Source organism: Lynx canadensis, chromosome X (assembly GCF_007474595.2).
Source record: "Lynx canadensis isolate LIC74 chromosome X, mLynCan4.pri.v2, whole genome shotgun sequence".
NCBI lineage: Eukaryota > Metazoa > Chordata > Mammalia > Carnivora > Felidae > Lynx > Lynx canadensis.
In genome coordinates, this window is record NC_044321.2 from 21,937,334 (window position 1) to 21,954,899 (window position 17,566).

The 17,566-nt window shown below is 43.0% G+C and overlaps 1 protein-coding gene across 1 annotated transcript; it reads left to right on the plus strand.

Annotated features, from left to right (window-relative positions):
- Positions 1 to 12,245: 12,245 nt before the first annotated feature.
- On the plus strand, positions 12,246 to 16,714 carry LOC115506732. The gene is given in 2 exon segments (XM_030304787.1): positions 12,246 to 14,241; positions 14,244 to 16,714. Coding segments are annotated over 2 exon segments (4,467 nt in total).
- Positions 16,715 to 17,566: the final 852 nt, after the last annotated feature.

Consider the following 17,566-nt stretch of genomic DNA (forward strand, 5'->3'; position numbering starts at 1 on the left):
GTATATTCTGTAACTGAACATTGAACTAAGTTGCACTGATACGATTCTAACTGGAAAAGGGGAAACAAATGAGTTTGTGGGTTTTTTTTTCTTTCCTTGTTGTTATCAGTAGGCAAACACTCTTGTGGTCTCATTGACTGCTATATTGCTGGAGATGCTAATGATCTAAATACAACAGATGCTTCAAAGTAAACCACAAGTTAAAATATGCATCCAACAGAAATTTTTTAAAAAATGTGGGCTGTTTGACACACACACACAGAACTCTTCCTATAATTAGAGATAATTACCAATGTTAGGAGATCAAAAGCATCTTTTTTTGGTCCTTGAAAAGCTAAATATAAACTGCAAACACACACCAGCAGGTACACTGAATTTCTAAGATGCATAATTTCTTATGAGAAGGGGCCAACCCATTTTATAGCTCTTCATCTTCTTAGTACTTTATGTACACTTTTCAAAATATATCTTAAATAAGTGATTTGCCACATATAGTTTCTAGCAGCATAATTTATTTTTCGTGGGAAAACACTCACTCCCTATAGCTAAAAAAAGCAAAGAACCATGGCGAACTTCTCCAAAATGAAAACAAGTTTTCTCTGCAAATGTGTTCCCATTGGATTGCTCTACCTGAGACAGTAAGTTTTTAAACTAAATTTGCATTTCAGTATTATAGTAAAACATTAAAATACCAAATAGGGGTACAACACAACCTGTCTTTATTATTCATGTTTAAGCCCTGTCTTAGTTTATCTATGCTATTTGATTTCCAAGATACTCTGATTTACCCCCCTTCCCTATTTATATGAAGTATAAAGAATTCATACAGTCCTACTGACAAAAAATTTATGTCAAACATACCTCAATTAAAAAAAATAATAATAACAGGCTTTAGGTATCCTACAAACTACTGCCAATGGAAATCTTTGCCTACCAAATATGTATCTTTATTTTCCTTACTCACAGAATAAAGCGTCTTTTTTAGTTTTGCCCCCCAATGAAAGGCAGATGTGATCATTCATCTGACACTCAGGATTACTTCTGGAACTGTTCCTCAAATCAGAGTGTTCAATGAAAGGGGTAATGTGTACTAGGCAGGTAATTAACAATACCTTGTATATAACTTGTGTTTTTTTTGTAAATAATGAGACTATACGGAGCTTTGAAGAATAGACACATATATATTCTCTTCACATATAATTATCTCCCCATTTCCTACAGGGTATGTACTAAACTTCTTAATATTACATTCAAGATCCATTTACAATATGGCACCTGCTTCCATTTTTAAATTCATCCTTAATTATTCTCTCCAACACATCCCCTCTTTTGCTTTCCACCCCGTCTCATCTCTTCTGAGATTTCCTTCTGAGACAACTCAGAAGTCAACTTGGGGCAACCTCACCTGGTCCGCACATGCATATTTAAGTACAGACCTGTCTCCCCAAACACTTTGAATAGATCTTGACTGCATACGTTTTCACCTCAATTTGTATTCATATTCCATTATCTGCATATCCATTCCTCCTAGATGTTACAATAGGCACGCCACTTCCACCTTACCTAGAATCCAGCATAGGATCTTACACATTTTGTTTATGAGTGCTCAGAAAAATGTTCCACAATCCATGATCATACTGAGAACTTAAATACCAGTTTACAGAGGAGTCAGCAAAGTGTAGCCCAAAGGCATATAGCTTGCTTCTCTAAAGCTTTATTGGGACACAGCCATACGCATTCATTTACGCATTTTTGTTGCAAAAGAAGTCATACGGTCTGCAGCCCTAAAATACACACTGTCTGGCCCTTTACTGGGCAAATTTGCTGACTGCTTGTTGGGAGCAATCTAGAGTAGTACAACCATGAGAATAAATATGTACAGGGGGCACAATGTGTCGAGTTAATCTAAGCAGTATTTATTGCACTAAGTGGCAATTTAATAAAAAATACATGGTGATAGTCAGTTTTATGTGTCATCTTGGCTACTATATAGTCTCTAGTTATTCATTCAGCCAAACATTAATGTAGGTGTTTCTGTGAAGTTATTTTGTAGCAAAGTGAAGTCCATACTCAGTTGATGTTAAATAACAGAGGTTGTCCTAGAAAATCCAGGTAGGCCTGATTCAATCTGTTCAAAGGCCTTACAAAAAAAATCAAGATTTATAAGAAGAAAAATTTTCCAGTTTGCCTTTTCCTGGTGACACATCCCACAGATTTCAGATTAAATTAGCTAGCCACTACAACTATGTAAGAGTTTACAGTAAATAACTTAATATGTATCTCCTATTGATTATGTTTCTTTGATTGAATACTGACAAATACATAGATGCTTGTGACCTGAACAAGTTCACCCTTACTGCAATAAAGGAGTTTATTTTTGACCATAGGAAAATTGTATTACAACATGTTAAGACCTAGCGGTGCCTGGCTGGTTCAGTCAGTGCAGCATGTGACTCTTGATCTCTGGGCCATAAGTTCAAGCCCCACAATGGGTGTAGTTTACTTAAAAAAAAAAAGAAAAAAAGTTAAAACCTGAGGACTTCAAGGTTAGATGGCAGAGGACAACCCTAAGCTCACTTCGACCTATAGATACAACTAGGTAACACCTATATCAGTGTAAATATACCAGAAATGACCCTAAGACAAGCAGAACATACTGTCCGCAGCTAAACGTACAGAAGAGGCCACAACAAAGAGGTAAGAAGGGTGGAGACCCAGTCAGGAGCTAAGTGGACTCACAGGACAGTCTGAGGGAAGGTTACTATGGACACAAAGGCACCCCAGGCATAGGGAACACTAATCTGTAACATTTGGCTTTGAAAACCGGAAGGTCTTAATTTCATGAGTTCTTACAACCAGGGTGACTTAACACCTGGAACTTTAAAAATCACCTGACTCAACTGTGAAAACACCACAAGGGCAATTGGAAACAGAGTCCTCACCCTTAAAAATACAGCACACTAAACAGACCCTCACAGGTAAAGCACAGAAGCACCAGTTTCAAAAATACTTTAGGTATATGAGAAGGAGATTTCTTTAACCCTGTCAGAGTACATGCCGGAGGGGCAGGGACCTTTAGATTTCTCCACGAACAAAGGAGTTGGCAGGCACCGTTTCCCTCCTCCGCTCCCTAGCCTAGACACACGGACACCTACGCGAATCAGTACGGCACCAACGCTGTCCACCTAGCATATGCTAACAGAGAGCTCCGCGACTGCAATCGCCTGCAGGCACATCCACCTGCACACAGGCACCAGCTCCTGGCCTCCTCCCACAAAAGACCTGTGCAAACCTTAACAGTACAGGCTCCACTCTCATGCTTTTCTGGGGACCCACCCCCTCCAACCCTAGAGGGCTCGATTTCAGACAACAGCAGGTTCCCTCTAACAGGGGACCAGCATAAACCTTCCTGGCACCACGCACCCTACCCCAACACTCTGCTACAGACATGCCCCCTGTGATATGCCCTTGGCCAGAGTCCATCCAAAGGGGTGCCATGAAGTGTGCAAGCAGCTCCAGGAGAGGCCAGCCCCACTCCAAAGTGATCCAGCCCCAAGGACAGGGGAAGAGAGCCACACACACCAGTCAGACGACAGCCCTAGCGGTAAGCTGGGGCAGGCATCTAGTCTGACTATAGGCACCTCCCACCAGCAGAAGCTTCAAGGGGACAATACTGGGAAAATGCACTGCAGTTCAAGGCTACTGCGTCTTTGCCAAAGCCTGGTCTAACTCAACTCAAGCCCAAGGTGGTCCCAGACAGACACACTAACACACAGGTACCAAACCCTGCTTACAACAAGCAAAGAGAGCCATCATGGATGACTGGACAAAAGACAAACGCAGGTCAGAAACAACAGTAGGCCATGTACAATACACATAGGAGACAGCCCTGAAGCACCAAGTTCTGGCGAAGAGGGGACAACGTGCTGCAGGGCACCACAAGACCTCTTCTTCATAAGGCTGCCACTTTCAAGAGCAGGGGATGTAACTGACTTTTCTAACACATAGGAACATACACAGAGACACAAAACTGACAGAAAGAGGAGTATGTCCCAAAGGAAAGAACAGGACAAAAATCACAGCAAGGGAGCTAAACAAAATGCAGATGAGTACTATGTCTGACAGGGAATTTTAAAATAATGGCCATAATGATACTCACTGGGTTTGAGAAAAAAGAGGAGGACCTCAGTGAGACCCTCAATAGAGAGATAGAAAACATTAAAAAAAAAAAGAGACTAAGAACTAAGTAATTAAAATTAAAAATACACTAGCTGGTGGGGAACCTTGTGACTCAGTCGTTTATGTGTCCGACTAGTGATTTTGGCTCAGGTCATGATTTTGGCTCATGGTCATGAGATCAAGCCCTGCACTGATACTTAAGATCCTCTTCTCTCAATGGAATAAACAGTAGATTAGAGAATGCAAAAGAATGGATCAGCAACATTCAAGACAGAGTAAGAGAACATAATCAAGATGAATGAACCACAGAGAGAAAAAGAATGGAAATAGACTAAGCGAACGAAGGGACACCTTCAAGTGTAATAACATTAGCATTACAGGGATCCTAGAAAGAGAAAAGAGAGAAAAGGGAGCAGAAAATTTACTTAGAGAGCTAACAGCTGAAAATTTCCCACATCTGGGGAAGGAGACAGAAATCCAGATCCAGGAGGCACAAAAAGCCCTCAAAAGAATCAACCAATCTACACCAAGACATACAGTAATTTAAATGGCAAAAAGTACTGATAAAGGATTTTAAAAGCAGCAAGAGAAAAGAAAACAGCGACATACCAGAGAAGCCCCCAAAAGGCTATCAATTGATTTTTCAGCACAAACTTTGCAGGCTAGAACCAAGTAGCATGATACATGCAAAGGGCTGAAAGGAAAAAAAAAATGTGCGGCGAAGAATACTCTAGGCAGCAAGGATATCATTCAGAATAGGAGGAGACAGGCAGAGTTTCCCAGATAAACAAAAGTTAAAGGAATCCATCACCATTAAACAAGTAGAAAGACCCTAAGTAGGATTAAGAAAAGTAGGGATCAAAAAGCAGTAAAATTAAGTATAAATAAAAAGCAGTAAAAATCAGTCAAGAGTTTCATGAAATAAAAGAATGTAAAGTATGACAACATATACTGAAAATATGGAAGGGGAGAAGAGTACAGAATGGGTTCAAACATAAGTGACCATCAACTTCATACACAATGCTATATGAATAAGCTGTCATATATAAACCTACAAGTAACCAAAAGTCAAAAAGTAGTAATAGGTATGGAAAACAAAGAGAAAGACATCCACGTATATCATTAATGAAAGCCCAGCAAACCAGCAGAGAGCAAGAGAAGAACTACAGAAACAACCATAAAACAAGACACAACACTAAGTATATACCTATCAATAATGACTTTGAATGTGAATGGACTAAATGTTTCAATCAGAAGACAAAGAATGACAGAATGGATTAAAAAAGCAAGACCCATCTATATGCTGCCTACAAGAGAGTCATTACAGACCTAAGGAAACATACAGATTGAAAATAAAGGGATAGAAAAACATTTATCATGCAAATGGAAGCAAAAAGAAAGCTGGGAGAGCCATACTTACATCAGACAAAACAGACTTTAAAAGAAAGACTCTAACAAGAGACAAAGAAGACACTATGTAATCATCCAACAGGATGATAAAACAATTAGAAATATTTATGCAGCCAACATGGTAGCACCCAAATATATAAAGCAGCTAATAACCAACAAAAAGGAAGTAATCAACAGTAATCCGATAATAGGAGTCTTTAACACCCCACTTACATCATTGGATAGATCATCCAAACAGAATATCAACAAGGAAACAGTGGCTTTGAATGAAACATTGGACCAGATAGATCTAACAGCTATATTCAGAACATTATGCACTGAAACAGCAAAACACACATTCTTTTCAAGTACACATGGCATATTCTCCACAATAGAACACATATTAAGCCACAACACAAGTCTCAACAAACTCAAAAAGACTGAAGTCATACCACGCATCTTTTCCAACCACAAGGCTACGAGACTAGAAATCAGAAACAAGAAAAATCTGAAAAGAGTGCAAATACATGGAGGTGTAATAACATGCCACTAAACAATGAATGGATCAAGTGAGAAATCAACCATGAAATAAAAGAAAAAAAATACACAGAGACCAATGGAAGTGAAAACACCATGGTACAAAATCTTTGGTGTGCAGCAAAAGCTGTTCTAAGAGTTAAGTTCATACCAATACAGGCCTACCCAAGAAGCAAGAAAAATCTCAAATAACCTAACCCTATACCTAAAGGAACTAGAAAAAGAACAAACAAAACCCAAAAACAGTAGGAGGAAATAATAAAGACTAGGGCAGAAATAAATTAAATAGAAACTACAAAACAAACAATTAACAAATCAATGCAACAGAGGAGCTGGTTCTATGAATAGATCAACGATTAAGATAAATCTTTAGCAAGGCTCATCAAGGGTGGGTGGGGGGTGGGGTGGAGAGAAAGAATTCAACCAAAATCAGAATGAGAGAGGGGAAATAATAACCAACACCACTGAAATACCAAAATTATAAGAGATCATCATGAAAAATTACATCGCAACAAACTGGACTACCTAGAAGAAATGAATAAATTCCTACAAACATATAACCTCCCAAAACTAAACTGGGGAGAAATAGGAAATTTGGACAGATTACCAGCAATAAAATTAATCTTCAAAAGATCCCAAAAAACAAAAATCCAGGATCAAATGGCTTCACAGATGAATGCTACAAAACATTTAAAGAAGCAAAGAATTCCAAAAAACAGAAGATGAATAAAAGCTTCCAAATTCATTCTATGAAGTCAGCATTACCTTTATACTAACACAAAACAAAGACACTACAAAAAAAAGAACTAAAGGCCATTATCTCTGGTGAACATAAAAGCAAATATCCTCAACAAAATTACAGCAATGCAAATCCAACAATACATTAAATCATCCACCATGATCAAGTGGGATTTATTACCAGGATGCCAGGGTGGTTTAATATTGGCAAATCAATCATACTTATACCTCACATCAACAAGAGAAAGGATACAAACCGTATGATCATTTCAATAGATGCCAAAGAATCATTTGACAAAGTACAAGACCTATTCATGTTAAAAAAAACAAAAACAAAAACACCTCAACAAAGTAGGTTTAGGGGAACATACCTCAACATAATGAGCCATGAATGAAAAACCCACAACTGAGATCATATGCAATGGTAAAACCTGACAACTTTTCCCCTAAGATGAGGAAAAAGTCAAGGATGTCTTGTTAGGATGGCAGTCCTAACCATGACAATTAGACAACATAACGAAATAAAAGGCATCCAAACTGGTAAGGAAGAAGTCAAACATTCACTCTTTACAGATTACGTGTTACTACGTAAAGAAAAACCTGAAGATTTCACCAAAAACTATTACCACTGATGAAGGAATTCAGTAAGACTGCAGGATACAAAAAACAATATACAAAAATCTGTTGCATTTTTATGAAGTAATAATGAAGCAGCAGAAATGAAGAAATGAAGAAAACGATTCCATTTACAATTGCACCCAAAATAATAAAATACTAAAGCATAAAGTTAACCAGTGAGGTCAAAGACCTGTACTGTGAAAACTGTGCAACACTGGTGAAGGAAATTGAACACAACACAAACGGGGTTACATGCATGTGTTAGGATATTCCATTCATATGGATTGAAGAATATTGTTAAAATGGCCATACTACCCAAAGCAATGTACAGATTTAACAAAATCCCTATCAAAACACAGACAAGAACTAGAACAATCTTAAAATGTTTACATAATCACATCATGTCCCAAATAGCCAAAGCAATCTTGAAAAAGAAGAACAACAGTGGAGGTATCCCAATCCCAGATTTCAAAATATGCTACAGAAGTGTAGTGATCACAAGAGCACAGTACTGGCACAAAAGGAGACACATAGGTCGAAGGAATAGAATACAGAGCCCAGAAATAAACCCACACTTATATGGTCAACTCTCATCTTCAATAGAGGCAGCAAGAATATGACCTGGGGAAGAGACAAGCTCTTCAACAAAGGCATTGGAAAAACTGGACAGCTACATGACAAATAATGAAAATGGATCACTGTCTTATACCACACACAAAAATAAACTCAAAATGGATTAAGGACCTAACTACGAGGCCTGAACCCACAAAAATCCCAGAAGAGAGTACAGGCAGCAATTTCAGGGATAGGAGTTGCAGCAACTTTTTTCTAGATGGGTCTCCTGAGGCAAGGGAAACAAAAGCAAAATAACAAGCTTCTACACAGCAAAGGCAACAATCAACCAAATTAAAACATATTGAATGGGACAAGTTATCTGCAAATGACATACCCAATAAAGCATTAGTACCCAAAATATATAAAGAACTTACACATCTCAGCACCAAAAATACAAATAACCCAACTTAAAAATATGGAGAAGACACAAACAGACATTTCTCCAAAGACATCCAGATGGCCAAGATACACGGAAAGGTGCTCAACAACACTCAACATAACAGAAATGAAAATTAAAACCACAACGAGAGATCACCTCACACCTGTCAGAATGGCCAAAAACAAAAACCCAAGAAACAAGTGTTGATAAGAATGCAGAGAAAAGGAACCCTAATGCACTGTTGGTGGGGATGTATATTGGTACAGCCAACGGAAAAGAGTATGGAGGTACCTCGAAAAACTAAAAATAGAACTACCTTGTGAGTCAGTAGTTGTACTACTGGATATTTACCCCCAAAATGCAACAAACCTAATTTGAGAAGTTGCACCCCTATGTTTACTGCACAATGTTTACAATAGCCGAAGTATGGAAGCAACTCCAGAGTCCATGAATAGTTAAAGGATAAAGAACATGTGCTACACAGAGACAAGAGAATATCAGTCAGCCAAAAAAAAAAAAAAAAAAAAAGTAAAAGGATGAAATCTTGCCATTTACAACAACATGGATGAAGCTACAGAGTGCAATGCTAAATGAAATAAGCCAGTCAGAGAAAGACAAATACCATATAATGTCACTCATCCGTGGAATTTAAAAACAAAACAAAACAACAACAACAAAAACCAAAGGAGCAAGGAAAAATAAAAAAAGACAAACCATAATAGAGACTCTTAACTATGGACAACAATCAGATGGTTACCGAGGAGGGGTGGGTAGAGGTATGGGTGAAAGACATTAAGACTACATGTGTCACGGGGCACCTGGGTGGCTCAGGGATTTTAGCTCAGGTCATGATCTCACTGCAGGGCTCCAGCTCACAGACTACATTTATCATGATGAGCACTGAGTAATGTACAGAATTGTTGAATCACTGTATTGTACACCTAAAACTAATATAACCCTGTATGATAACAACACTGAAATTAAAATTAAAAAATAATACAACTAAAAATTAAGTTAAAATGATAAAATTATATCAAGCATATTGGACAAAAAAAACCCCACTTTTGTACCTAAGTGATGAATCACAGGAATCTACTCCTAAAACCAAGAGCACACTGTATACAACCAAAAGATGGGGAAAAAGCAAAAACAGTCATTTTCATTGTGTACTTGAAAACACGTTTATTTATTTGCAGAGACAGAGCAGGGAAAGGGCGGAGAGAGGGAGAGAGAGAATCCCAAGCAGGCTAAACACTGTATGTTAGTTAACCTGGCAATAAATTAAAAAAAAAAATAAAACGTGTTTCAACCTTTTTACAGGAGGCTTGAGAAGCAGAACTATGATAATATTGCCTTGACTTGTGAGGAGGAGAAACACATTAAGATTTTTTTTAACTAGCTCACCTATTTCTGAAAAGAACAGCTTTAAATCCAAATGACAGCCCTGCCTTAGTTTAAAGCTAAAGTTCTCTTTTCTGCTTATTATGGATCTTTGATAAGAAATACAATTGCTGAGAAGTCTGTTTTGCTTGCTGTTTGCTACGAGCATTGTGAGGCCTTTCCTGAATGTAACCCGCTGTGTAGTAGAATGGGTTGTAAACCTTCCTAAATGTAGTCTGATATGTAATGGAATGAGTGATTGTACATAAACTAACCGGCATTTCTCGCTTCTGTAAACCTGCTTGCTTAGCACATTCCTCACCTACCCTACCCCCTTTCCCCTTCCCCCTTTTTTTTCCTCCCGCCACAAGTAACGGACAAAGCCTTCCCGCCAAAGGACAGACAAAGGACACCCAATCAGAGAACAACAAATGTCCTTACTTTAAAATCAACTAATCAGGCCCCTCATAATTTGAAACCTCCCCTGTGCTATTTGTCTCTGTCTATAAAAACGCTGTACCAACCCTGATCGTGGCCTCTTGCGTCACCAGCGACGAGTGCGCAGAGGACCAGGTTCGAACCTGCAATAAACGACCCTTGCCGCTTGGCTTTGACTTACGACTCTGGTGGACTTTTGTGGGAGGTTTCGGAACTTCGGGCATTACATTTGGAGGTCCCACCGAGATCCCCCCCGAGCCCACCAGACTTCTGGTCAACGGGTCGTATCTGATTCCGATCGGTAAGTAAGCTGGCTCTAAAGTTCTTCCTTTTCTCTCTGATCTGTGTTTCTTCTCTGGAGAACCGGTTCTGTCTGGAAGCTGGTGTGACCCTGGCGGACGCGCTATAGGGCACCCAGCCGGGGTCAGTTGGAGACGTCCACTGACATCTGGGGGCCTTCTTGGCCCGTCTGGGGGCCTTCTTGGCCCGTCTGGGGGCCTTCTTGGCCCGTCTGGGGCCTTCTTGGCCCGTCTGGGGGCCTTCTTGGCCCGTCTGGGGCCTTCTTGGCCCATCTGGGGGCCTTCTTGGCCCGTCTGGGGCCTACTTGGCCCATCTGGGGGCCTTCTTGGCCCATCAGGGGACCTTCTTGGTCCATCGGGGGGCCTTTTTGGCCCATCAGGATTCTTTTCTGTGGGCTGCTTACGCCCAACGCGCCTGCGAACTAAATACTTTCATTTTCTCTAAGAACTACCAGAGTGCTAAGAAATATCTCTACGCGTCTAAAAGAAAAACCATCTAGGCATGCCAATTGTTACCCGTATTTTGATGTGATGTGTGTCTGTGTGTCTGTCTGTTAAACTGACTGGAATGATTGTTGGGAGTCAGGGGCACGCGCCTGACTTACCCTATGTGTAGTCCCACGGCATAAGCTACGGGATTCGAGTGGGCTCTAACCCGACTTCCGCGGTGATCCTCATACGGCTTAAGGCGGTCAAAATTTATTTTGATCCAAGCAGGGGGATTATACCTGCCCGCCCATGCTAAGAGGCACCTAAGTTCCCGAGAGGGACGCGGACGGGCGAGTACGCGAGTGCTTCTATGTCAGTCTAAATGTATTGTCACCGCTGGGCCCTTGTAATTACCGCCGTCCTAGCCACAACCCTCTCTGTTGGGCTGGCCGAGACGGCACCAGAAAGTTGGAACCGCTGCGAAAGATTCTTGTTAGTTCTTGTTTTTCTTTCATGGGTCGGATGTTTTATTGGAATTAAGTGTTTTCTCGGCTGATCAGAATTAATTATTCCATCCTTTGTTCCTCTCTCCTCCTTCCTCAGCTCCCTGCGGCTTTCCCTCCCGCCCCCTGGCCAGCGGCGCCCCTTCCCCCACGTCTGTGCTGCCCGCGCCCCCTTCTCTTCTCCTCTTCCTCAGAATCATAACATGGGCCAAACGCAGAGCACCCCTCTCTCCCTCCTTCTCGCCAACTTCAGGGACGTAAAAGCTAGAGGACACAACTTAAGCCTAGACACTCGCAAAAGGAAGTTGATCACCTATTGCCACTCTGAATGGCCCACCTTTGGGGTCAATTGGCCTACAGAGAGAACCTTCTGCCTCCCTGTGGTCCTTAAAGTAAAATCAATAATTTTCCTACCAGGGAAAGAAGGTCACTCGGATCAGATTCCCTATATTCTGGAGTGGCAAGATTTCATAGAAAACCCACTTCCCTGGATGGCCTCTTTTTTTAACAACAGGGCCATGCAAAATTCTAGCGGCTAAACCTATCAACCTTCCCAAGCCGCCAACTCCAACTGCACCCCCTGTTCTCCCCGACAGCCAAGATTTACTTTCCCTTGACCCTCCCCCTTACCAGGTTCCTCCTCTTATTCCGCAAGCTGCCCCTATCCCTGCTGCGCTGGCAGAGCCTCCCGTAGCCCAGCCCATAGGAGAACTAGAGAATAGGGAGGCTCAACCCGCGCCCATGCCTAGTGGGGGCGAAGTCCAAAGGCCAGCTGGACGCACCCGTAGGTGGGCCCCTCATGAGCCAGGACTCCGCCTTCCTGACTCCACCGTAGCTTTACCCTTACGGGAAATAGGGCCTCCCGATGGTACAGGGAACCCCCGACTTCAATACTGGCCCTTCTCTACCAGTGACCTATATAACTGGAAAACCCAGAATGCCCGATTTTCTGACAACCCTAAAGATTTAATAAGTCTCTTAGACACTGTTATGTTTACCCACCAACCCACCTGGGATGATTGTCAGCAGCTCCTCCGACTCCTGTTCACCACCGAGGAGCGAGAAAGAATTCAATTGGAAGCAAGAAAGCTGGTTCCTGGAGATGACGGCCAACCCACTGCTAACCTTGATCTCATTAATGCAGCTTTTCCCTTGACCCGACCCCCACAGGATGGCTGGGACTACAACACGGCAGAAGGTAGGGGACGGCTGCGCATTTATCGCCAGACTCTAATGGCGGGTCTCCGGGCTGCTGCACGCAAGCCCACTAATTTGGCAAAAGTGTATTCAGTAATACAAGGTAAGACAGAGAGCCCTGCCGCTTATTTAGAAAGATTAATGGAAACCTTCAGACAGTATACCCCCATGAACCCCGAGGCCCCCGAAAATCAAGCTGCTGTTGTAATGGCCTTTGTAAATCAGGCAGCCACTGATATTAAAAAGAAACTCCAGAAACTAGAGGACCTAGAGGGAAAACAGATTCAGGACTTACTCCGCATTGCCCAACGTGTCTATAATAATAGAGAGACTCCAGAGGACAGGCAACTTAAAGCCACCGAGGAAATGACCAAAGTCCTGGCCGCTGTTGTCCAAAAGCCCCTGGATAAACAAAAGTCCCTAGATAAGGACCAATGTGCCTATTGCAAAGAAAAAGGCCATTGGGCCCGAGAATGCCCTAAAAAGAAAAAGCCACGTCATGATCAAAAACCGTGGCAGCCAAAAACCACACCCGCCCTCTTCACTCAAGATGCAGAATAGGGGAGACGGGGTTCGGATCCCCTCCCCGAACCTAGGGTAACGCTACAAGTGGAGGAGAACCCAGTTCAATTCCTAGTCGACACAGGGGCACAACATTCGGTCTTGATCAGACCCCATGGAAAAATTTCTGAAAAATCTTCCTGGGTCCAAGGGGCTACCGGGATAAAAAAATATCCCTGGACCACCCAGAGGACTGTGGACCTAGGAAATGGAAAGGTCACCCATTCCTTCCTAGTCATCCCCGACAGCCCATGCCCCTTATTAGGAAGAGACTTACTCACTAAAATGGGGGCCCAGATTCATTTTACACCAGGGGGCCCCCAAGTGACTGGCCCTCACAACCAACCCATGACCATACTTACTCTAAGATTAGAAGATGAATATCGACTCCATCAGGGGCCACCCTCACAAAGTCAAAACATAGAGCCCTGGCTCCAGCAGTTTCCAGAAGCATGGGCTGAAACCGGGGGTATGGGGTTGGCTAAACATCACCCAGCTCTATTCATAGAGCTGAAACCAGGGGCAGATCCAGTTCGGGTCCGACAATACCCGATGTCAATGGAGGCCAGAAATGGCATCACGCCACATATCCGTTGCCTCCTAGACTTAGGCATCTTGCGTCCCTGCCATTCAGCCTGGAACACCCCCCTGCTGCCTGTACGAAAACCTAACAGTGCGGACTACCGTCCGGTACAAGATCTGAGAGAAGTTAACTGCCGAGTCATGGACATACACCCAACAGTACCCAACCCCTATACCCTCCTAAGTGCCCTCAGCCCAGAAAGACAATGGTATACTGTCCTTGATTTAAAAGATGCTTTTTTCAGCCTGCCTCTGGCCCCCAAAAGCCAAGAGCTCTTCACTTTCGAGTAGTGGTCCGACCCTGAGAGAGGCACAAATGGGCAACTCACCTGGACCCGGCTCCCCCAAGGATTTAAAAACTCACCCACCTTGTTCGATGAGGCACTTCACGAGGATCTGGATCCGAGGTAACCTACTTGGGGTATCTGTTAAGAGAAGGCCAACGATGGCTCACTGATGCACGGAAGGAAACCGTCCTCCGCATCCCCCGACCCACAACGCGAAGGCAGGTAAGAGAATTCCTGGGATCGGCCGGGTTCTGCCGCTTGTAGATACCTCGGTTCGCCGAGATGGCTAAGCCTCTTTACCGGGTCACCCGAGAACAGGTGCCCTTTGAATGGACAGAGGAAACTGAGCAGGCTTTCCAGCAAATTAAACTCGCCCTGTTGTCGGCACCAGCCTTAGGGCTCCCCGATGTCTCCAAACCCTTTCATCTCTTCATAGATGAAAATAAAGGGGTAGCCAAAGCAGTGCTGATGCAACTCCTTGGCCCATGGCCCAGGCCCGTTGCCTATCTTTCAAAAAGACTGGACCCAGTAGCGGCTGGCTGGCCCCCTTGCCTCCGTATGATCGCTGCTACAGCTCTAATGGTAAAGGATGCTGATAAGTTAACTATGGGACAAGAGTTACATGTTACAACCCCTCATGCCATTGAGGGAGTCCTCAAACAACCTCCTGACCGATGGATAAGTAACGCCCGACTGGTTCACTACCAGGGACTATTATTAAATCCCCTCAGAATCATTTATGCTCCCCCCCGAACACTAAACCCTGCCTCCCTGTTACCAGACCCGGACTTGGATACCCCCCTCCATGACTGCGCTGAGATATTGGCACAAGTTCATGGAGTTCGGGAAGATTTACAGGATGACCCTCTACCAGATGCCCAGGTTACCTGGTTCACTGACGGCAGCAGCTTTGTACATCAGGGTCAAAGGTATGCGGGGGCAGCAGTCACAACTAAAACTGAGACTGTTTGGGCAGAGCTTTTGTCAGCTGGCACCTCTGCCCAACAGGCTGAACTTGTGGCCTTAACCAAGGCACTGACTTTGGGAAAAGACAAGAGACTAAACGTGTATACCGATAGCAGATATGCTTTTGCTACGGCCCACATACATGGAGCTATATACAGAGAGAGGGGACTGTTAACTGCAGAGGGGAAAACTATCAAAAACAAAGAAGAAATATTGGCTCTTTTAAAGGCACTCTGGCTGCCTAAACGACTAGCCATCATACATTGCCCAGGCCACCAAAAACCGGTCACACCGGTGGCCAGAGGAAATAATTTGGCTGACCAGGTGGCCCGAGAGGCGGCCTTACAGGTGGACTGTGCTTTAATGACCACCCTACCAGACCCCGGTTCAGCTAGTTTACCAGAAAGTCCCACCTACACTAAAGAAGACCTAAACTGGATCCAAAAATCGCCTATGACTCAGTGCCTTAATGGATGGTGGAGAGCAGCAGACTGTAGCATAATCCTCCCAGAAGAAATGGGAAATAAAGTCTTATCCAAGATGCACCGAGCCACTCATATGGGCACAAGAAAAATGCAAGACTTAATAAGACATGCTAGGATCACCATTAAAGACTCTAGGACAAAAAGTGAACAGATAGTTACTAGCTGTAAACCTTGCCAATTAACTAACGCCACCAACCACGGGAAAAACCCTGGCTCCAGAACCCGCGGAACCAGGCCGGGAGCCTATTGGGAAGTAGACTTCACCGAGGTAAAGCCTGGAAAATATGGGTACAAATATTTGTTAGTGTTTATAGATACCTTTTCAGGATGGACAGAGGCCTTCCCCACCAAGCATGAGACTGCGCAGGTAGTAGCAAAGAAAATGTTGGAAGACATCATGCCCAGGTACGGATTCCCTACCCTAATAGGATCAGACAATGGACCAGCATTCATTTCAAAGGTAATACAAGGGATAGCGCAGTTTATTGGGGCCGATTGGAAACTACATTGTGCATATAGACCCCAAAGCTCAGGACAGGTAGAAAGAATGAATAGAACCCTAAAAGAGACCCTAACCAAATTGACCATGGAGACTGGCGCTAACTGGGTAGTCTTACTCCTCTACGCTCTGTTCAGGGTGTGGAACTCCCCTTACAAACTGGGATTAACCCCCTTTGAAATCATGTATGGAGTGCCCCCCCCTATAATTCCCAACCTACAGTCTAATGTGTTAACTGAATTTGATGATCATAAACTTCTTATTTCCCTGAGGGAACTCCAGCGCACCCACCAGAAAGTTTGGCCCAGACTGAGAGCCGTTTACGAGACCGGGCCCCCTCCTGAGCCACATCACTACCGACCCGGAGACTGGGTATACGTGAGGAGACATGAGCGAAAAAAGAAAGAACAGGAGGCAGGATGGTTTGAATCCTGGTTCAGTGCGTCCCCATGGTTAATTACCCTGCTCTCTACTTTACTCGGGCCCCTAGCCATCCTACTTCTCGCTCTCACATTAGGCCCCTGCATCATAAACAAAATTATTAATTTTGTCCAAGACATGTTCAATGCTGTACAATTAATGGTCTTACGAACTCAGTACCTACTGCTCGAGACATTACAAACAGAGGCTTAAAAGACCCAAGATTGGCTCTTTAGGCACAAGGAAAAGGGGGGAATGAAAAGAACAGCTTTAAATCCAAATGACAGCCCTGCCTTAGTTTAAAGCTAAAGTTCTCTTTTCTGCTTATTATGGATCTTTGATAAGAAATACAATTGCTGAGAAGTCTGTTTTGCTTGCTGTTTGCTACGAGCATTGTGAGGCCTTTCCTGAATGTAACCCGCTGTGTAGTAGAATGGGTTGTAAACCTTCCTAAATGTAGTCTGATATGTAATGGAATGAGTGATTGTACATAAACTAACCGGCATTTCTCGCTTCTGTAAACCTGCTTGCTTAGCACATTCCTCACCTACCCTACCCCCTTTCCCCTTCCCCCTTTTTTTTCCTCCCGCCACAAGTAACGGACAAAGCCTTCCCGCCAAAGGACAGACAAAGGACACCCAATCAGAGAACAACAAATGTCCTTACTTTAAAATCAACTAATCAGGCCCCTCATAATTTGAAACCTCCCCTGTGCTATTTGTCTCTGTCTATAAAAACGCTGTACCAACCCTGATCGTGGCCTCTTGCGTCACCAGCGACGAGTGCGCAGAGGACCAGGTTCGAACCTGCAATAAACGACCCTTGCCGCTTGGCTTTGACTTACGACTCTGGTGGACTTTTGTGGGAGGTTTCGGAACTTCGGGCATTACATTTCAACCCATTATGCAATTCTCATTTCTTTTATTTGAATATAGTCAACATTAACTGGTGATTAATGAAAAAATAACTTCTTAAAATCCCATCTATTTCTCCTAATTCTGTGACATCCAAAAGATATATACCACTATTTTATTGATAGCAAATGTTACTTCCTCATTTGTTAGT